Raw genomic sequence first — 22,694 nt, 5'->3', positions numbered from 1 at the left:
TTTTTTTTTTTTTTTTTAATTATTATTCTTTTTTGTTGTTGTTTGGTTGGTTGGTTTTGTGTTTGTTTGTTTGTTTGTTTTCCCAGCCTGATCATCCTTGGCAAGATAATTACAGACAAGGTGGACAACAAAACTGATTCAGCATAGTAGCTGATGCTGCCTCCCCAGGGCTTGAGGGCAGAGCATCCTGCAACAGCAGCTTTGAGCCTATTACCAAGCACAAGGTGAGCAACATGAACTGATCCTATGCATAGTCCACAGCAACCGTGAAATAAATTCCGCTAGCGTAAATGCCACTGAAGGAAGTCTGGCTGATGTATGCAAACTCATTAAACTAATTCTAGCACTATAGGAAAAGGTAATGATTTCAGCCAACTGAAACAGGGTGGGGAGTCCTCACTGCAGGAGACAAAAGAGACCACACAAGTCTCCTTGGGGTGTAGGAGGTGTCCTGCATTTTAGATGGGAAAATGTGCAGCTTTTCCCCTCCATAGCACCTCTGTTTATCCAAAGCAATAAACATCATAAGACTCAAGGGACTGGGCTGGCATAGGAAATTACACCACATGCTCCAGTTTCATTCCTCACAGAAAAAGATGTTTTCAAGTACAGTTGACAGAAAGAACTTTAGTCAAATAATGAGCTGTGAGATGTGTTATTCCATGAAGAATAATCCAAGAATAATATTCCACAAAGAATAAAGTCATGTCCTCCTTCAATCGGACTTTTCTTTTGCTGAAAGACTGCTTAGCTTGTTCTGTTTCGTTATGTTTTAAATGGGCAGCAGTACATTGCATTGAGAGAAGTAATATTTCTATTGTTTGCAGTAGCAATTTTCAGTGAGGGTAAACCAGTTAACTGTATTAGTACATAGACTTTCCTCAGATATTAAAAATAAGCAGAATGAGCCCTCCAAGCGTCAAGCATACTGCCAACAAAGACATCATAGCTTTATTCTTTAACTTCAGCACACTAATAGCACTCCTAACCTCACAGAGAGGGCCCAAGTGCTGCAAACTAAGTAAGTGTTTGCTCGCCATCTAATTGGTGATTTTCAAGGCTGTAGATCTGGACAGGCAGTTTAGAAAATAATGTCTTTCTTCCTTTATTTTTTCAGTTGACAAGTGTACTGATAGCCAGTTTGATTTGATTTGACACAGATGGTCATCTCAGCTGGCAATCATTCACCAAAATACATGTCACCTTTGGTTAATGACCTAGCCTCATCAATAATCTTGTGATGGCTTTTCCACACTATATATGACATGTGGCTGTGAACTTCCAGCAATAATCTTTTTATATTTTTAAATCCCAGACTGAAAAATACCTGGCTCCAAAGCATCATTTCTTCTTCATAAGCATGCACCAGCTGCTGAATGAGCTTCCTGTGATGCTCCCCTCATCTTAGCCCTGGGGACTGGTAGGAAGAGACATGTAAAATGCCATGGAAGGAGACCTCTGCCCTCTGTTTCTATCCATTATACTTTGCCAAGACAGAGCCTAAAGGGACTGGAGCCACTCGCCTGAGCTGGAGGGATGCTACCCTGCTGGATAAGGAGATCTCTTTGCACTCAACCACTTTTGAGAGATCTTAAAAAGCCTTATATCTGTTTCCATCATAGGACTATTTGTCCAAGAAATAAAAATAGTCCATAAACACAGTGATCATAAATCTTCTCCATCACTAATTACTTTAAAAATGAAAAGACTGCTATTCAGCCTCCCTCGTTTCATCTGGTAGCTGCTGCAGCAGTGACTGATTTGGCTAATAGATGCTGTAGCCTGTTTTCTGCTACTGCCTATTACAGCGTCATGGAGAGAGAGAATATAAACATCAGGCATGTGTCGAGTAATTTTTCTCACAAAAGAATGTATTAATATGAAGCAATGAGAAGCTGTGGGACTTCCTAACCTGGATGTGACATACCTTTCCCTTAGCTGATGTTGTTTTACCATTGTGGAGAAATGCCCTCTGGGAGCAGCCACTATGTGACTGCTAACGCTTGGCAGCCATTCCTCTATGTGAGCAATGGGGAATCTCCATCACTGTGCAGCCATCTGAACCTCATTTCTGTGAGATCCCAGAGGTCTCTGCAAGGTTTGTTTATTATTAGCCTCATTTATCTCTCTCATGACTGATTCTGAATATAAGGAAAGTGTACCCTATTAAAAATTCATGTGTTACTATCTAGGACAGAGAGTTGAGTGTGGGGTAACCCATATTTCATCATCATACTATTAAATAACAAGAATTAATTTTACTTCACATCAACTAGCGAGCACGGCTGAACTAAATTTTAACATGCATCAAAGAGCTGACATCTGTTAGATTAAAGATGTCATATCAGGATCTGGGATATCTTACTAAAAAGATCAGTGTGTTGTTTCTGACATCACAAATCACCGCGTTGTTGTTGTTCCTGCTAGGTGAACATTTCCAGTTTGCAGTGCCCTCTGTTAAATGCTGATCACAACATGGAAACCCAAAGCTGGTGACAGTAGATGACCAAGAAGTCCACCCTACATTGCTGTGGTATGTATGCCTGGGCATGAGGGAAAATCCTTTGGAGGAGGTAGAAGGTTGCGTTTCTCATGGAGGAGTACCTATGAAATAGAGATGTGGGTTCACCTGTGAGAAAAATCCCTGTGGCTAAAGCTGTGATTTATGCCACATTGCCACACATAATAGTACCAAACCAGGTACATTCCCACCTTCATGTACTCATGGCCAGCTCACTGCTTGTGCTGAAAAACACTTTGGTAGACAGTTCTGTGCCACAAATCAAAGTAGGGACATTGCACCTGCAAAACTGGCATGTCATCAACCCAAAGACCCTGTGTAACCACCCTGCACATGAGGTGGGTGCTAAGATTTGGCGATGTGTTGTGCTGGTGTTGTCACCCCTGCCTGCCCCAGATCAGCCCACAGTTCACAGTGTTGTTTTGCAGTGGTAACCTTCATTGATTTTCTGGAAAAAAACAAGAATGATCAGTGACAGCTTTTGAGCCCACTGACCTACTGAGCCTATGGTTTTCTCCTGCATTCTTCTGGCCAAAGCTCTCTCGCAGACCAACATTTGGGATATGCTGACTGAGCACAGATCAAAGACCTTTCTGTTCCCTTGCCTTCTGGACTCACCTTGCAGCCTGGCTGGCTGATTTTTAGTGGATTGACAAATGAGCTGTGACAAATAAGTTAGGACACTGAGCATGAGGACTTGAATTGTCCATTCAAGTTTATAGGCTACATAAGCAGTACGGTGACATCCAGAGGAGAAATCTGCTACACTAAGAGACTGTTTTGGTAGTGGGAAGAGTCCCCTGCCACACCAATGGGAGGACTTTGGGACATGAGCTGTCTAGGAAGGACAAAGGACAACAGCCATCTAGGAACATGGCATCTGCCATTGAGAGTCCCACATGGATCAGAATAAAAGACTATATGTGTGTCTGTTGTTTTCAACTGATAAAGAAAACACCACCATTTCTCTTTCCCAAAAGCCTCCAAGGTAAAATTCATTTCATATCCTCTCCATGAGATGGCTGGATAGAAGATTCTCCCTTAGGACTGCTCAGTTTGCTCACTGCATTGCTCTCACTCCTCTAGGATAATGAATCATGTATACCAGGACTTGCCTGCACTTGAAAGTTCTCACTGATTAAGGTAAGGCACAAATATAAAGTGCTGTTGCTGTTTCTTAAGAGCAGCTCCAGAGTCGAGTTAAGCAGGAACAATGCACTCTGATTTTTCAATAACACCATCCACATGGGGTGTTAATTGGGAATAGATGATCAGAAACAACTTGACACAGAGATGTAACATAGGTGAACCAGCCCTACTTGCTGAAACCTCTCCAGCAAGACTCTAGCTGTCTTTGACGACAGTGGGAGAACACTTCAGGCAGGCTCCTATGGATGATCTCAATGCTGTAAATGTTGAAATCTGTACCATGGTTTGCAATAGGTAAGCAGCCATTACATTAGACCATTAATATTAGCTGAACCACCTGCTTTGCCAAAGGCTGGCTGAAAATAAAGGCCAGTGTTTTTTGCCTAGCGAGCAGTCAAGCAAATGAAAAGGCATTTGACAAAATGTTCCAGCTGCAAATGAAAGCCCAGAGCTAGACTAGACTTGTTCATGGGAGACTGTAACTGGTAACAGTATTGCTGTTCAACCAAAATGTTGTTAGGCAACAAAGCTACAAAGGAACATTTAGTGGATTGCAAATGCTCTCTTCCTGTCTTCAACTTTGGCAAATTTTATTGAGTGGGGATGGGTAAAGGTGGTGGGAAACAACATGAAAACCATCGCAAATGGCTTAACACTGTTTTCTATAGGATCATTATATACCTTTTCTTTCAAAGATAATCTTCTCATCAGTCCATCCCTGAGACAGTCAAGATGGGGCTAAAAGTTGCAGCTGACCCATACTGGCACAACAGGCTAAGAATAATATATTTCACTCCTGTCCTGAAGTCTATAACCCAGCCTGTGCCACAGCTTCCAATCAGCAACTTGAGCTCCATATCATAACTCTGGGAACTGGGTATCTTTGAAAATCAAGTCCAGAGGGACACCAGTGCCACAAACCCATGGAAACTTCCTGATGGTTGCATTTTGTACTCGGACATTCACTGACCTGGAAAAACAAAAACACATAGATAATGCATTCCGTATATTCCTCAGGCAGCTTCCACATGGTCTTCTCCAGTACCCAGCTCAATATTCCCAGCTGCAGTGTATTCTTTTGCTCTAAATTTGTCTACCAGTTATACTTCTCCAAAGACATAACGTGATTTGGAGCTCTACTTTTATGATCGTGAAGGATTTTGTTTTCCACTCCACTCCTTAGCAGATGTATCCAGAGACTAAGTACATTTTAGGAATGTTTCAGAGGAGCAGATCTAAAATGAGCTGCCAAAGTTGCTGACCTTTAAGTGTACTCCTGAAGGTCCATCTCAGGGCCCCATAGGCCCAAGGACTTTCAAACGCAGGGTGTGTGCAGGCCAATTTTGACCCCAGCTGTGCCAAGCAAGGATCCGAGACCATTTACTAAAGCCACAAGCCATTCACACACAAAAAAAATTGTGTCAAATCTCTCCACATCACCAGGCAGCTTTCTTGTGCACAGAATGGAAATAGTTGAGGTAAGCACCTTCCTCTTGACAGTGTTTCCTCCTACATCATGGGCTTCCTGAGTGCAATCAGGATTTTGCATTGTCTGTGACATTTGGAGGTCTCAGTGGAGAATAGTTACAACTGCTGGGGAAAGCTGAGATGCAGAAGGAGGGGAGAAATGTTTGGATGCAGCATAGGGCACTTTTCTTCTTCCCAAGCCAGGAGCCAAGAGAGACCAACCACTGTCCGCATGGATAATGGCTGTTTCTCTGTCCTTTTAGCTGGTATTTTGATGTCACTGGACAAGAAGGGATCAGGAGCTCATTTCCAGTCTGGGGGATGCTGTGTTTGTATGGCTGGTATGTAACATGTGATTGACAGTTGGACTAAATGATCTTAGGTCTTTTCCAACCTTAATGATTCTATGACTCTGTAATACCATAGCAGCCTTTTTCTTCTAGCCCCCTCGGCACAAGAGGGATTAGAGAGTTTGCTAACATTGAGTAATACAGGGAAGCTCTCAACTGTTTTCAGTGAAGTGGCTCCCAATCAGACCTGGCACAGGTCAGACTCCCTAGTGGGATGGGCATCTCTACTATCCCATATGCTGCCATAAGCCAGCCACAGCCATCTACTGGAATGTGTCTGGAAGATGCATCTGTGTTGCATATCTCTGAGCATTTCAGCTCCCACATTCTCCTACCTGGAATTCTGCAGGGGGACTCTGGCATAAGAGAAGAATGATCTGCCCTCATGTTCCTCAGTTGTCACAAGGATCCCAGAAGAACTGCAAGTTTAGAGACAGGCAATATAAGAGCAAGACCAACCACTGGCTTCCTTGTAACACACCACTCTGCTACATCTAAAGTTGAGTTAACCCTGAGACACAACAATGTGTGCTTATGTGGAAGTCTTCACCCTAGTAAAACAGCTGACTCCTACTCCTTTTAAACACGCCAGCAAACATTTGTGTAATGATTGATAACTACAATAATATTGTCTACTAACTGAAAAGTGGATGTTCTGTTAAAAGTAAACATTTTTATGGAGAAAGTATTTCTTGTAGCTGCTCCCTTATCACACTGGAATTACAGAAATACATGCAAAAAGGATGGAAAGCTCCACAGGAGGTTACAATGTCTTTGACTTATCCATGTCACCCCTGAGAGATGTTTGGCCAGTCTGTTTGTAGTGATACCTAAAGCTGGAAATTGAGACTAGGCTTAGGAGAAACATACCCCATACAGTAAAGTGGAGCAGTGAGTGGGACTGAGAAGGTATAGAATCAGCCATGGTATAAGCTGTGTTTCTGGTGGCTGCCTGAAAGCCTAAATGCTCTTCTCACCTTCTGGAGCAGGGATTCTGTCTGGAAAGAGGAGCTGAATCTAATAGGCTGTTAAGCCTTGTACACATCTGTAATTGGGCAATGCTCATCATATGTTAGAATGATTACTATTTACTTATTCTCTGACTATTTGTTTTAATATGAAGTCATCAGTCTAGAAGGCTTCAAGCGAATGGTTCTGGGGAACCTAAGTGCAGAACTACAAGTTATAGGCAGGAAGCAAGGCAATGAAAAGGTAGAGAAGAGGACAGAAGGCATGGAAAGCAGTACCTTAATCATGGAATGTGACTTAACAGATTTAAAGGTTGCGAGGACTTAGATACCTTGAGATACCTTGAGATACCTGGCCAAGGTGCTGCTACAGCATCCCCAGAGTATGTAGTAAAAGGCTACAAGCAAAATGGAGTTCTAAAAATTGCAAATGGGAGGCTATTAGCAACAGGCAAGTAGAAGGCACTTTATCATTCTGAACTGTTTGGATATCATACCCCTCCTCTACGCCTCATAAACTGACACAGTGGTAGGGAGTGGGGTTTTGAGTGTATCCTGCATCCTGGGTACACCCAGTTTCTGACTAGCCTGTGCTCTCAGCCTACAGCAGCTGGTGGGAAGATCTGGGCTATTATTTCCTAATTTCACTGAGTGTACGATGTACTGCAGGTGGGGAAGATTAAGAAGTAAGGAACACCTAGATCTGCAAAGAATACAGCAGAGCTCCAAAGCCAAAGTGTCAGTAATTGCATCAGGTGCAAAATTAGAATTAATGATATTATAATTACTGAAATTAAACATACTACAATAATTGTTGACAGCCTCAAACTTTGTGTGGTACCAAATAAAGGCAGGAAGGCAGCTCTCTAAATTGTAAAGAAGTAGTGCTAGAATCATTATAGCTCACTTCAAGGATTTCATTCTGAAAGATACATGGACAGGAAAGATTTTAGCTGGCAAATGACAAGTATTAATAAATGCCCAGTAAAACCATGCACACACGTGCAGCTATTAAGACAAACACAACAGCTTTTCTAAAATACAGACGTGATAGTAAGCCCTGAAGCAGCACCACTGCAAACTTCCTCCTCTGAAGGAGGGAGCAGTGAGAAGACTGTTCTCTTTGGGATAGCACCCACTGCACTTCAAATACTTCAGACACATGATTGTGCACACTGCTTGTGCTGTGTCTTCCTCTAGTCAGAAATGGGTACCACTCAGGTTTCCACACAAGATCTTTCCATCTCCTGGAGAACATTTTCTCCAACCTGCCTGTCTGGTGCTTTGAGCATAGCAGAGTAGCAAAGTAAGGCAGTGATTTATCCTTTCAGTGCAACTTCACTTTGTTTTCCCACCTTTCCTCTCTCCTCCCAGTGTTTAGGTCCTCCTTGCTAGCAGGATGGCATTTTTCTTTTCCCCATTGCTAGGTTGATATCTTGGTTTCCTAAGGAATGAAAGCTTATAAGATAACACTGTCTGTGCAAGTGCCAGTTGGTCCCTATCAAATGACAGTTGAGCCTCTGAGCCGATTTTGGTCAACCTTGAGAGGGGTTCCTACAAGCAATGTGGATGTAGACAGAGAAGAAAGACCCTAGGAATTCATCCACTGTAAAACACAACTGTGTAAGAGCTACAAAGATGGCGAAGGGTCTGGTGGGCAAGATGTATGAAGAGTGGCTGAGGTCCTTGGGTTTGCTCAGCCCAGAGCAGAGGAGCTGAGGGGAGGCCTCATGGTGGCTGCAGCTCCTTACAGAGAGCGGAGGGGCAAAGCTGAGCTCTGCTCTGTGTGACAGCAATAGGACCCGAGGTAATGGCAGGGAGCTGTGTCAGGGGAGGGGCAGGTTGGATATCAGGAAAATATTCTTCACCAGAGGGAGGTGCCAGGGCTCGAGGAGCATTTGGACACTCAGACATAGGGTCTGAATGTTGGGTGGAACTTTGTGGAGATGGGATCTGAACTTGGTAGACTTGATCCCTCCCAGCTCAGTATATTCTGTGATTCAATGACTCCATGACTCTACTAGACACCAAAGGTTTCACACTAGAGAAAGTTTTTGCTATTGAACACAGCAGGAGATACTACTTCACAAATTCAGCACCTTGCTGAACTACTTGATGAATATGAGCACAAGCAAAACACTCTTCTTGACTTCTCCTGGAGTGCAAGGCCTCCAGTTATTGAGCAGAGCGGGGTGACTCAGAAGTGTCAGGCTGGTACAGCAAGTTTCGAGCTAGTTGCTCCATCTCACATCAGCACTCATGTGGAAACCTGCCTGATTTCCCTCTGGTCACCCCATTTGCATGATCTAGTTCATTCAAAGGACAAGAGCGGAAATCTCAGACTATGGGTTGATGCAAGTGGGATGAGTGCTGGATTGTCACGAGTTGGCTGTGGCCCACAGAGATGGCCTGTAAAGGGACCATCATTTCTATGTACAGCCCTGTGACTCAATGCCCAGCTCTCTTTTCTATGCACTTGTCTGCATTAGAGTTGCTAATGGCAATTTGTTTAGCACAAGCATGAATCGGAGCATAAGCTAAAGACCAGAAATGTCTGTTGTGTGGGCTGGCTTTCATTTATTCCTGCTGTGACTTTTCCTAGAAAGTCAGCCACCTCGGGACTGCCAGACTGGTGACCCTGAACTGACTCCTACGGCTGCTTTTTAGTGCCAGAAGTGGAGGAAAACAAACTATTCACACAGGTGGTGTTCAAAAAGAAGCTGGAATCATTCAGCTTATGGAAAAACCCAAACGAACCGCAGCCAGCATTAAAATGGAGAAGAGGGAATTGTGCAACTTTGTTTGCTCAGTGAAATATTGATGTTTTCTTCTCCTCCTAAGCCTTTAAGTATTGATGTGCCAGATCCCTGGTATGGGTGAAAAGAGCATATCTAGAGAAAAGAGAAGGAGGAAAACAGAAGGATCCTTGGATGCACAGCAGAACAGGGAGCTGGCCAGCAATGGTTGACATGTCTGGAGGTGGGCTGGCATCCCTGCAGGAAGGACATTGCATCTTGTCCTTGACCACGTAGCCAAGGGCATGGGCTGTAATCGACAGATAGGTCTGAGTATGCTGCAGCTCTAAAAAATGAGACTCCTTCCAATGGAAATGTGAACCGCAACTCTCATGCTCCCAGGGCCAGACATCCTCTGTTACACAGCAGAACTATGAAGCCACAGGGAAGTATCCATTACCTACTGTTCAGGGCTGTCATTTCAATCCAGACATTTTTCTTCTGGTGAGAGCTAAAAGATAAAATAAGATCATTCTAATTAATAACGCCTACCTCCTCACACAGCATTTTCCACCCACCAAAGACCTCCAAGTGCTACTCCCATGTAATAGACAGCAGAAGGAAGGGTGAAGGAGATCAAATAAAATGTCTTGGCAGTAGAACAAAACCAAGTCCTGCATCACAGGGCTAATAAAAAGGACAAGGGTTCCTATTAAGTCTCGATAAAAAGCAAAGCTTTGGACAATTTTCTGACTTCTTGGATCCCTGAGTGTTGCAACACTAATGCGATCGCTGTTCTGTACTAACAAAATATGTTCTGATTTTCTTTTCCCCCTGACAGCATCATTTAGGGGCTTCCTGGAAAATAGGAAAAGAAGTGGGGCAGTGCTTTACAGGAATTGTTCCTTTGCTAAAGGGCAGTCAAAGGGCTGGAAAACTGCAAGTGCCCCAGAGGAGAGAAGAAATGGACTTCTTTCACTGCCAGGTCAAACACAATGCAGAAAGGAGCATCAGTACCCAGCCAGCAATTTACTGTAAAACATCCCCTAATTGAGAATCTACTACGAGAAGTCCCGACAAGGAGACATCGTAGTGGAGGGTGCAATTTGACTCTTGAGGAGATGCATTTGGCAGCTTTGAGTTTGCACCTGCCCAGTCCTTCTGCAGCAAAGAGGTGGCTGAGGGAGAGAAGATGCTGATTTTAACAATTCCTACCAGTGCCAGTGATGGAATCTTTTATATTTTTATCCTTTTCTTCCTTTCTTCTTTTCTTCCCCTCCCTCTTTCTGGATTTCTTTTTTGTTTTGTTTTGATCTCTTCCCTCAGGGAGGATCAGTTTTGAATATTCAGTAGTTTCCAGAGCGCTATAAAAATTGATGGCATTAAAGCGGTATTAAGGGATGCGCTGCCCATCCGCTCCTGAGTCTGCTGTGTCACAGCAGAAAAGGAAAAGAAAAAGATGTCCTGCAGAACACAGATCTGATCTTGGGTGCTCGAGAGATTTGCTAAGTTTTACACAGTGCTTAATAGATGGGTATCATAGGCAAGAACCCTGGGTGTGTAAGGGATAATGTACACACAAACACTTCATATTTTGTTGGCATAAACCTGGAGTTGGTGTTTGGGTAGCATTCCTGACAGAGGCAAAATGGAGCATTCAAATTCCTTACCTTGGCAAAACAAGTATTGACTTCTGAGGATACTTATTCCCCGAGAAGGGCTGTGTGGGGAAGGTCAGGACTTCATTTGTTCCTTACAGCAATGCTGTTTCACTTGCTGAAGAGGCTCCCAGGACAGGGAGGGAGGTGTGTGGATTTCTGCTGCTGGAGCCCCCAGGTGAGCTCATGGCCATTCTCCATTCAACCTTCAGCAGGTCAGGACCTCCAACTTTCCAACAGTTGATAGCTCACCTCTGTGACAGTCTCCTTCCCACATCACCTCCAGCTTTTCTCCTGCACTGAGAGTGTGATGAGGCACAAGCACAGCTGCCCGGAGAAGCTGTCTGTGCCTCTTCCCTGGAGATATTCAAGCCTAGGTTGGATTCAACCTGAGCTGGTGGGAGGCAGCCCTGCCCATGGAAGAGGGTCTGGGTTTGGGTGTGTTGTATGGTTCCTTCCAGCCCAGGCCATCCTATAGTTCTGTGATGCTATGATTATATGATTCTCACTGGTGGAACATGGCACTGCAATGGGCCCTGGGATGAACCTGTCCCTCGAGAGGGACAGCAGCCAACTGGAAGCGTATCTGCCAGCAGTGCCATTGATCATCAGCTGCCGGTAGCCTGAAGCAGCTCTCTAGGACAGCTAAAATTGCATCTGGTTTTGTAACAAAGACTCCTCCGCAATCCCTATCACTTTGCCCTCCGAATACACCGCTTTGCCTCGCGGTGGAGAACTAAGTGGCGCTGAAGGATAATCCGATTTGCCGCCTCAGTCTCCAGGCAGGAGGGAAGGGAGAAGAAGAAGTAGGGTTGCAGCCCAGAGGGCTGGGACTGGGGCTGCTGACTACTCAGGAGGATCAACCTCTGTACCAGGCGGAGTAACGCGGGGAGAATCCGGCCCTCCGGATTTAACGAGTTCCCTCTCCGTTAATTGAGGCCTTCAGGCAGTGCTGTAATGCACCTAATGGCACTAATTATTAATGAATCAGCCCTGATGAATAGGAGGAAGTGTGAAAGGTTTCTGTCTGTTAGTCTGTCGGTGCTCCTCAGAGCCGACTGAAAGGGAGCTGCACACCATAGCCCTGGAAAGAATGATGTCCCTATTTTCCGTTTCTCTCCTCTAAAGACAAAAAAACCCCACAGCCAGCCAACTCAAGAGCCGACCACCTCCACAACCTCAGCCCTAGCGGGGGGAAGCCGGGCGGGTGCCGCCGGGTGCCGGGTGCCGCCGAGTCCCGTCTGCGCTGGAGGGAGGAAGGGTTGGAAGGAGAGAGGAAGACAGGAGGGAGGCGGCAGCCCCGCGGCCCCCGGGGACTGCGGGCTGCGGTTGCTCATTCGGAGCCGGGGAATGAGGGCAGCAGAGCCGCAGCGGCCGCAGCACCCCCCAACTGCACCCCCTCCCCCTCACCCCCCCTTTCCGCCGCCGGCATCCAGTCTGCGTTTTTTTCAGCTGTTTCTAATATTTTAAGTAAGGGACAATTTTCCTGTGGTTCTTTCAACCTTTAAAACCTCTTCTGTTGCGTTTTTCCCGTCCCCATCCCGCGTCTGCCCAGACATTAGGGGTGTTCTCAGGCTCCGGCTCAGGCTGCGGCAACGCAGTTCGAGAATCCCCCGCCTCCCCTCGCAGCCCTATGGGTGAGGAACATCGAGGCCGGGAGCTTCCGAGCCCCGCCAGCCCCTCCAGTCTCTTCTTTTTTCCCCTATTCAGCACCGTTTTCTCTCTCACCTCGATGGAGGGCTAATTGGGGGATTTGCTAATTACGAATAAATTATCCGTTCGTAATTCAGCCTCACGCGCACACAGCTAACGAGGTGTGAATCTCCCCCTTTTTTGCTATGTCTCCCGTTTCTTCCGAGGGCAGAAGAAATAGCAGCGGAGCGTCCTGCCCTGCAGCCCCCTCCCACCCTCCCCACCCCCCCTGAGGCGACGGGCACCGGGAAGGGGTCCAGGAACCCCCCAGTGCCTCCCCTCCCTCTCTCCGTCTTCCCCCTCGCTTTCCTCGTCTGCCATTTGGTACTGCGGGAAATCTCAGCCGCGGCGCCTGACCTCATGCATACGGCAAAGCTCAGAGAGAGAGAGAGAAAAAAAAATCAATTGAGGGAAAAGAAGGAGCGAAAAGAACCCGAACCGCTCCGACAGCGCTCTGCTCCCCGGGGTTCTCCTTTCCTTTTTGTGGCGGTGGCGATGGAAAGCAGAGGGAGGGCGGTGAGAACGAACCGCGAGCAGAGCGGTCTCTGCCAACGAGATTCTGCACGCAGGATGGATTTTAACATTAAAAACCCAACATTGTTCGCAGAGCTGAAGGCGCCCGGCGCCGCCGCTGTGCGCATTCGTTGCCGGGACTCAGTCCGTGCGGGAGATGCGGAGCGGCTGCGTGATGGATGGAGCGCTCCGATGGCTGTTTGCTTACACATTGCATTGCGGGAAGGAGGAGGAAGCGGGAGGGAGAGAAGCGGAGCCCCCGCGCCCTGCTCTTGGCCGAGGGGAGAGTGGGGAGGGGGCAATAGCAGAACCAACCCCTCCCCATCACAACCCTCCGCCGCCAAAGGACGAGTTTCTCTTTGATGCGCACTCCTTATAAAGGCTCCGGGCGCCTATAAATAGCCGAGAGCTGAGCTGCTGCTGCTGCTGCGAAATCAATACCCGCCCCCCCCCTCCCGCCCTCCACCCCTCAACCTTATTACCGATAGAAGTGCTCCGGTGCTGCCGCTTTCTCCTTATGGAGCACGGGGGACTCTGCGGGATGTGGGGCTGCGTGGAGTTCCCCGCTGCGGGGCACGGGGGAGGATTTATAGAGTATTTAAGAAAGAAATGGGGGGAAGAAGAAAATTAAAGATAAAATAATACAAATAAGGAAGGCTCGGGGTGAGCTGTTCTGCTCAGCCCTGTCCTCGCGTGAACCAGAATTGCCGCTGTTCATCGAGAGATGGGCTCTGGTTCAGCCCTCCGTGCACCAAAGCCTTCCGGGGTACCCCGGGCATGTTACATAAAAAGGACGAGACCCCCGTTTCAAACAATAGTTTTTATTTTATATTTCTGTCTATAGTTTGTAGCAAATCTTTTTTTTTTTATTATTTTTTTAGTTATATATATTTTTTTGCTGAATTGACTTTATAATAAACTTTTTAAATTATTATTACATTTGTTTTTTTCTTCTCTTTTATTTAAAACCGAGGCTCCGTTGATTTATTTACGTACTTATTGATTTCCAAAATCATTTTACTGTTGTTTTTTACTTATTTTTCTTTTCCTTTAGGTTCCCGTTTGAGCCCCCTCCCCCCCCCGTTAGTGACCCCTGCTGCCGGCTACTCAGGGGTTTGCTGGACGTGTGACACCTAAAACAAAGAGGGGGACGAAATTAAAGGCGGTGAATGTGGACCGATGTCTCCGTACGGCGACAACGGAAGGGAACCGCGCTCTGCCTTCAATTCTCCTTTCACTCCTGGGGGCGCGGAGACGCATCTCCATCCTTTCCCCTTCCTTCTTTCCTTCCCTCTTTCCCTCCTCCCTTCCTCCCTTCCTTCTCTTCCTTCTTTTCTCCTTTAACTCGCCGTTTCGCCTTGAGAAAACGCTCTGTTTTGAATTTATTAGCACTATTTTCATTATTATTCCCTTTTTAATTGTTGTCGTTGTTTTTTTTTCTTATCTATTATCGTTTCGTTTTTGTTTTCTGCAGTGGAATGACCGTAAAACAAGCGACCGTGGAGGACAGATGAAGCTGTGAGTTATTCACCAGATGCTGCGTGCGTGGACATCCCCCTCGGCCTCACCGCTGGGTCGGGTGGAGGCCCGGAGCCGTTCCTGAGATTTCTAGTGCACGCCGGGGGCTCGAGCTCCTCGATCTCTCTAGATATTGTTTTCTCCTCTATTTGATCTGAAGCGATAGTAAAGCTGAGGTCCGGTTCGGGCTGCACGCCGCTGCCTGTTTGGTAACGTTTGGCAAATAAAACACGAAAAGAAAAAGGGAGGGAAAGGGAAAAGAAAGAAAAGAAAAGGGGAACGATTCCACAGTCCTACACGGGTCTTCCGCCACCATCAGCCACCGCCACCGTCACCAACCACAGCCGAGCACAACGTCCCCAAAGCCGCGGACGGACGCTCCTCTCCGGGTGCAGCGTGGGCCCAGCTAGAAGGGCAGCCCCCAGGTGGCCAGAGCGGCCCCCAGTGCTCCCAGCAGCACGGGCAGCGCCGGAGGCAGCAGGGACGGGGCTGCTCCGCTGCCGCCTCCGCACAGTTCGAACAAGCTGCCCTGGAAATCGAGGTTTTTGGATTCCCGTCTCAGTTTCTCCCACAGGTCTGTCGCTCCTTCCTGGCAATCCGTGAGCGCTGTGAGGGTGCAGGCGTGGAAATCGTCCCAGTACCTGCAGAGGGGGAGAGCAGCCGCAGTCAGAACGGGCACGCAGCAGCAACCCCCCCCCCCCCCCCCCCCCCCCCCCCATCCTAGAGTCAGGGGGAAGCCGAGAGTCTCTTATCCCCAGCCCTACAAGCTCCGGGCTGCCCCATGCTTTGAGCTGTGTGGCCGAGAAAATGGCTTTTCGTGGTCCCTGCAGCTGGAAATCGCAATCCTCGGAGCCCGCGGGCTCGTCACGAGGTATGGGGGACACGGCGTTAGAAACCTCCAGGAGGGCTCTGGCTGAGGGGGCAGGAAAGGAGGTAGGAAGGATGAGGATGAGGTAGGAAGGAGCAGCTCCTGCCGGGCGGGTGTCGCGTACCGGCTCGGGGAGAGGCGGTGGGGACTCCCCCGAACTGCGCCAAGGACCCACGGGCGGGGAAGGGTTTCTCCTCCCCCGGCGTAGTTCCCGGCCCTTCCCACGCTCTTTCCCTTCTCCTTTTACCCACTTCCTCCCACGTACTGCCTCACCCTCCCACTTTCCTCCCCACATCCGGAGTGACAGACACCTTTTAGTTACTTTTCTCCCCTTTTCTCAAGGCCTGCAAATTCGTAGTCTTCCTTCCTTCCTTCCTTCCTTTTCCCTCCTTTTCCCTCCTTTTCCCTCCTTTTTCTTCCTTTTCCCTCCTTTTTCTTCCTTTTCCCTCCTTTTTCTTCCTTTTCCCTCCTTTTCCTTCCTTCCTTCCTTCCTTCCTTCCTTCCTTCCTTCCTTCCTTCCTTCCTTCCTTCCTTCCTTCCTTCCTTCCTTCCTTCCTTCCTTCCTTCCTTCCTTCCTTCCTTCCTTCCTTCCTTCCTTCCTTCCTTCCTTCCTTCCTTCCTTCCTTCCTTCCTTCCTTCCTTCCTTCCTTCCTTCCTTCCCTCCCTCCCTCCCTCCCTCCTTCCCTCCTTCCCTCCTTCCCTCCTTCCCTCCTTCTCTCCTTCCCTCCTTCCCTCCTTCCCTCCTTCCAAGCAGCACCATGGCCTCTAATTTATGAGCACTCCACACCGGTTGTAGACTCCCAATGTTTGCTACATTTGTAATAAATAATGAGCTACTGAGGAGCTAGAATCTGAGTGTGTGCCTCTCCTGCAGTATTTCTGCTGTCATTGCATCGCCAAGAGGAAAATTCAGTCTCTCCCCATCTCTTTTCAATGCACATCCCAGGGCAAGGGCAGTGGGAGGTGATGGGGAAGGATCCTGCTCTGAGAAGCTTCTGTAGGTCGGGGCCACCTCTGGTCCAGCACCCCGAGGTTGAAGGACATTGTGTTGTAACCTCACAGCCCCGAGTCTTTATCCTTCCTGCAGGACACGAGGTACATCATGACCCAGCATCCACAGCATGGTGCCAAATATAGAAGGTGCAGGAAAACTCATGCTTGGCTCCCAGACTACTGGGCATTAAAAGAGAGGAGTGCAGTGGTCTTCTCTTTTCTTTCTCCCTTCCTTTTTCCTCCTCCTCCATTTCCTTTCCATTTTCTTTTCCTCTTCCTTTTTGTTTTTCCCCTCATTCCCTTCTCCTTTTCCTTCCCCTCCTTTTCCCATCACACTTTCCCATTTCCCATCTGATTCCTATTTCATATTTTGACTTTCACGGGACAACTACAGGGGAAAATATACATATATATTTCAGACATATTTGTATCTAAGGACTTTATCTCATTTCTAAATATTTATCCCAGCAGGGTGAGTTTGTGCCAGAAATCAGCATCCAGGAGACAAGAGACGCCCTTTAGATACCCTATCCTGATAGATTTATCTTCAAATAACGAATATCCCATTTTGTGCCCAGCAAGAGGGATCCCTTCATTTTTGCCCTTTCCCTTTCCTTCTCTCTGGGCCAGGAGTAGGGCTGGAACTGCTAGCATGGGAAGGGAAGGGAAGGGAAGGGAAGGGAAGGGAAGGGAAGGGAAGGGAAGGGAAGGGAAGGGAAGGGAAGGGAAGGGAAGGGAAGGGAAGGGAAGGGAAGGGAAGGGAAGGGAAGGGAAGGGAAGGGAAGGGAAGGGAAGGGAAGGGAAGGGAAGGGAAGGGGATCGGGCAGTGAGGGGGGAGGAGAAGGGCTAACGGTGTGCTTTATATAGGGGTTGGGCTCTGTTTTTAATTGCATTTCGTTTTGTGAGGAATCGCCTCCTCAACCAGTGAGCGTGTGACCCGGGGGCGTCATAGCTACAAGGATGGCACCTCTCTCTGTGCAAAGCAGAAGGGAAAGAATAGAAGCAAGAGGAAAATAAATCAACAAATAAAGAAATAAAAGGAAATTAAATAATAATAATTTTAAAAGGAGGGAAAAAAAGTAACAACCAACAAATCCAACCACCCCCCCAAAATAAAATAAAATAAAATAAAATAAAATAAAATAAAATAAAATAAAATAAAGAAGAAAAAAATAAAAAAAGGAAGCTACCCACAACAGGGGAAAATCGAAGCAAAATGTGTCAGCTCCCTCCAGACTTTCTTTGCTGGTTGCCCCCAAACACACCAGATCCTGTCTTATTCCTGCCGCCTTCTCTCCCACTTCCCCCCTTATTCCCAGCCCCATCCCATTCCGAAGGAGAGAGGAATGACCTACGCGCAGATCGTTTGCAGGTTTCTCTTGTCGTCCAGGTCCTGCGGGTAGTTGGCCATGTTATCTCCCAGCCGCAGCAAACAGTCCGAGAAGCCCCGAAAGACCGCATCGCACCGCCCCGCCGCTCTCACCGCCTGCACCAGGTGGGCTGCGGGGCAGGGGCACAGGTCAGCGCCGCGACCATGGATTAAGAATTATTTCTTTTTTCCCAATTTCTTTCTTTTTGGGGGGTGGAGGGGGCTGGGGGAGGCGGGGAAAGGGGGGAGTGAAGAGGGGAGGGGATGCGGGGCCGCGCTCATTCCTTTGTTGGCAGCACAGCGCTGGACGGGCGCGGGGTCGCGCTGCCGGGGGTGGCCGGGGCGGTGTGGGGTGGGGGTGGGGGGATGGTTGTGAGACGTGGAATGAAATAGCAAATATGAAATGAAATGATGCTTGATAAAACCAAGCGATACGTAATGCAGCGAGGTGCGATAAAAGGAATCATTATAGAATAACAAGTAAAATAAAAGAAGTCAACCCAACCCAAACCAAAACAATGAAACAGCACCAAGAGTGAGCCGCAGTGCACGAGACGAGACGTCCCCACGGCCGCTCGCACAGATGGAAGCAAAGAACCACCAACCCACCAGCAACAACCGCCGGTGAAGGGGTGGGTGATGGGATGCTGGGTCCCCATGAAGGAGCTCGTGTGCCCGAATGGAAAGACGCGAGGGCAGGCAGCTGGGGACCCGCCTCGGTGGGGGCCGCGTGTTCCTGTCCGCGATATTATGGAAGCATGGCAGTGTCCCCAACCCGGGTTGGTAAAATAAAAGCCGAGAGGACAGCGCGGTGTCCATCAACTCGTGCCCATCCCACCTCTGAACAGTAGGGCGAGAGGAGAAAGGCACCCGATGGGCTGCGCTGGGAATGAGGGCTCAGAGACCCTCGATGTTGGGGGGTCAGGTGAGGGATGAGGCCACCCCTGGGCCTTCCCCCGGCTCAGGGGCGGCCTGAGCATAGCGTGATCCTCCCCAGAGCCGCCCCCAAACCCACCACCGCAATAATTAAGATAGTAATAATATTAAAAAAACAAAAACAAAAGCTTGAACAGCAGATGCGTTCTCTCGACTATCCTTATGGGCTCCTCCCAGCGTGGGATATTCAATGATTCTCCCGAAAGAGGTCGCCCCGCAGTGCCCCGGGCCCTTCCCCTCCGCCCCCCCTTCCCCGTAGCGCAGCGGCTGTTGCCTCCTCCCGGGGCCGCTCCGTCCCGGGCACCTTTTGCCGGGCTCCCCTGCCCCCGACCCTCCCTCCGTCACCTTCCCCAGCGCCGGGATTTCGGGCCGCTGCACAAACCCACAGAGAAAGAAAGGATTTTATTTCGCTAATGAAATCCTCTCTCGGTTGAGTCAAATGAGGGCAAATGAGATAAAATCCACCTCCACGCGAGCAAACGGAAAACGAGAGGGAAACGAAAGACAGCGTCCAAATATCGCCTTCCCTTTTGCTTACTCTGCACTACATAAAATGGCCTTCGGGAGAGCTCAGCATCGTCACAATGCTACTAGCGGAGGGCTTTGCAGCGCCTCTTCCAAAGGTCAACATTTCAGCGCAGTGTTTTGTTTTGCTTTGCTTTGATTTTTCCTTCTATCGATGAGGAAATGCTCAACGCAATTAGCCTCGTTTCTCGTTTCTCCCCCTCCCCCTCATTCCCTTCTCTCCTGCTTTATTTTATATATAGATATATATATTATATTCGTAGTAGTGTTATTTTTGCCGGTACCCACAGAACGCTGTGTGACCGAAATAGCACCGCGGAGCATTTCCCATTGGAACAAAATTCCTTTGCAGGAAAATGTTTCCCAATGGTCCTTCGCACCACCCGTCCGGGCAGTAAGGGACGGTGACACCGCATCCGTCCTCCCACTGCAGCCCGGCTTTGCACCGCTCTCGGGACATACATATTCAACACATACGCCATGTATATCCCTTCAAATTTGCCCGTGCAAGACCAGAGTGGTCCTTCCTCTGGATGCTGCCACTCGACAAGCACTTCCAGCAAAGAAATGCTGAATTAATCCAGCCCGAGAGCGAACCAACACAAAAGCAGCAGCGACAGACAGCGAAATACTAGAGAACGAGCTCACACAACCACACACGGACGCGGAGGGAAACCGGCCCTATTTTAAGTCACTCAACATATATAGATTTTTCCCTCCTGTTTTTAGTCCCACTCGCCTTCTACAGCGGCTCTCCGAGCACAAAACTCAGTGTTGGGGTACTGGGATCCCGCGATACTGCCCGAGCTCCGCATTCAAGTCGGTTTTATTTCGTTTCATCTTATTATTTTATCTGATTTTATCTTATTTTGATTTTAGCTGGTTTTATCCGGTTTTATTTTCGCTTCTCTGTTCCGTTACACTTCGCTACTTCATTCCTCTCGTCCTATCGAAGCAGCCGCTCGGTTCTCTTTGCTCCGAGGCTGCCCCGTGAACGGCGACACCTGCGAGTCCCTCAGCGGGAGCCCCGCGGCTGTGTCTGTCCCCCTCCTTTTCCATCAACAACAACAACAAAACCTACCCCCCAAAAAAGAAAAACAGCCCCCCAAAAGCCCAAGATCCGATAAATAAAGAAATAAACAGACAAAGGAAGAAAGAAAGAAAAATCGCCAAACTTTCATCCCGATCTCCCTCAAGCCATTTTGTGCCCTTTTCTATTTCCCTGTGCCTCGAAGGAGGGGATTTCTCAGAGCTTGGAGTCCCCAAATTGTCGACTGTAAAGGGATGCGGAGTGTGGGGGGGAGGGGGATCCGAAAAGTGAACGCGGTCGTTTGTGGGGACAGGGGGAGAAAGGGAAAAAATAATAATAAAGCGAACGTGGAACGAAGGAGCACGGATTAAAGAAAACGACCGAACAAAGTGACTTCTTCCTGCGGACCCCTGGCGCATAGGATTGATGAATCGCAAAAACGCCGTCCGAAGGGATCGGAATGGGATGGGATACGTACGGAATGGGAATAGCAATGGGATGGGAATAGGGTAGGATTGGGGATGAGATAGGATGGAATGGAAATAATAAGATGGGATGGGGTGAGAACGGGAATGGGAAATGGGAATGCGAAGGAGAATGGGAATGGAATGGGATGGGATGAGGATGGGATGGGGCAGGCAGGGTCCGCTCCGCAGCTCTCCGCAGGGCAGCCCCCTCCGCACACATCGCCCGGAGCTCGGGGCACAGCGGGGATTTGGCGGTCCACTTACCTATCTGTACAGCGAGGATCAGAGAAATGTATCTGCCGTTCAACTTAAGTCCCATCCTACATTTAGTAAAACCATTTGCGACTGCAGATCTTTAAATAGTTACTTTGGAGAACGTGGGGGAAAGCTGAAAAATAGGCATTGCCAACAAGTTCCGAGCAGCGGAGGACTTTGCACACAAGGGGGGAGACGGAGGTGAGGGAGAGAAAGAGGAAGAAACAGGGAGCGGGCGAGGAGGAATAGCTGGGAATGGTTCGCTCCATTAGGAGGGGGCGGAGGAAGTACAGCCTCACGCCCACGGCCGGCCCTGACGTGGGGGGATGACACTGACGGATTTTTTTTTATTTTTTATCCCTCCTCCCTTTTAATATATATATATATATATATATTTATATTCGTGTGCCCCTTGCAAGAGAAACGCCATTTATAGGCATCGCTGGCTGCGCGCACCCGGCTCCCCGTGTCCCCCCGCCCAGTTCATGGCCGAGGAAGCTCCGCGCCGTCGGGACCCCCCCGCCCCGTGCTCCCCTCGGCCCCCCGGGGGTCCCGTGGGGCGGCGACGAAAGAGGGGGGAGCAGCCGGGACCGTCCCCACGGGGAGGGAGGGACGCGGGGGAGGGAAGGGGGAGACACGCATAGAAGGACACGCAGACACAGGGACGCAGACGGAGGCGCGCAGACGGAGGAGCCGCCTCCCAGGGTGGGGATAGCACGGCAGAACACCCCCGCCCACACACGCACCCGCCCCCGAGCCGCCCCGTCGGGGCTGGACGGCCCGGCCCCCGCGCTGCGGAAAGAGGGGGGAAGGAGGAGAAAAAGGGGGGCGAGGGGTCCCCTCCCCCTGTCCTCCCTTCCCCCACCATGACGTCATCCCCAAAGCTGGGAGGAAAGGGAGGGGGGGGTGGCCGGTCTCTCCCGGCCCTGCTGTTCCAGCCCCGCTGTGGGACCGCAGAACACGAGGTGGGGAAGCCGCAGAAGCCACCCGCTCCTTTTTCTAGGGGGAAATTCCTCCCTCTATATGCGATGGCGCTGGCACTGGGATACTGAAGTCGGGGGCCCTGCCTCTATGCCTCGAGGTGCCCATAACCATCTGTTGGGGGCAGAAAGGGGTCGCATGTGGGGTGGCCCTAGGGGTGAGGTAAGCAGGGTGAGGTAACCAGCCCGATCCCATTCTGCACTCTTGGATCCTCCGTCACTAAGCTACCCCTGTCCATTTCTGCCCTGACCTTCCCAAACCTCCTGCGCAGCTTCAGGAGGTGAAGCGGCTGCTTGGAGGGATCACCTCCCTGTCCCTGCTCCCAGGAGAGGCGGGTAGTCTGGCTGAGAGCTGCCCTTGTCTCTAGCTCCTTGCTGTGTGATAGTGGGTGCTTGTGTAACATGGCAGAGGCTGAAGTGGGTATCAAGAGGTGGAGCTTTTTCCCTGAAGAGATTGGTCTGATAACCTCAAAGATCTTTGACTTCCCACACTCAGTGCTTTATCAGCACCAAAGAGCAAAGATGGAAAGCTGTGCAGGTTGAGGGGCACCAAACAGGTGCTGAACCTCCCAGCTCTTGGTAGCTTGGCCACTAATGGCTGTGTTTGCTGTTGGAAGGACAAGGGCAATACAAGGAGTGGGGGTTACAGCAAGAGGAAATTCTTGCTTCACTCCTCTGCCCTGATGATAACGATGTTCAT

General features: G+C 49.0%; 1 protein-coding gene across 3 annotated transcripts; it reads right to left on the bottom strand.

Annotated features, from left to right (window-relative positions):
* Positions 1 to 13,858: 13,858 nt before the first annotated feature.
* NRN1 (neuritin 1) lies at positions 13,859 to 21,232 on the bottom strand. Of its 3 annotated transcripts, none has more exons than XM_015854653.3 (3): positions 21,024 to 21,232; positions 17,788 to 17,932; positions 13,859 to 15,212 (listed from the first exon to the last, which is right to left on the bottom strand). In XM_015854653.3, the coding sequence occupies exons 1-3, from the start codon at positions 21,076 to 21,078 to the stop codon at positions 14,978 to 14,980; spliced, it is 435 nt and encodes a 144-aa protein (XP_015710139.1). In that variant the 5' UTR covers positions 21,079 to 21,232; the 3' UTR covers positions 13,859 to 14,977. The 3 variants fall into 3 exon arrangements, with proteins under 3 accessions (XP_015710139.1, XP_085393921.1, XP_085393920.1); XM_085537795.1 differs by having other exon boundaries at positions 17,788 to 17,825; XM_085537794.1 differs by lacking the exons at positions 17,788 to 17,932; positions 21,024 to 21,232 and adding an exon at positions 15,564 to 16,094.
* Positions 21,233 to 22,694: the final 1,462 nt, after the last annotated feature.

Source organism: Coturnix japonica, chromosome 2, assembly GCF_054131305.1.
Source record: "Coturnix japonica strain WE chromosome 2, WE-NBRP24, whole genome shotgun sequence".
Taxonomy (NCBI): domain Eukaryota; kingdom Metazoa; phylum Chordata; class Aves; order Galliformes; family Phasianidae; genus Coturnix; species Coturnix japonica.
This window is presented reverse-complemented; position numbering and strand designations above follow the sequence as displayed.

Excerpts from the sequence above, each read along its gene's own strand:
- NRN1 (XM_085537794.1), bottom strand. The coding sequence starts at position 15,734 with ATGTGGGGAGGAAAGTGGGAGGGTGAGGCAGTACGTGGGAGGAAGTGG. Across the intron at positions 15,213-15,563 it reads CACCGCCTCTCCCCGAGCCG|GTACTGGGACGATTTCCACG; the intron begins GTACGCGACACC and ends CCCCCTCTGCAG.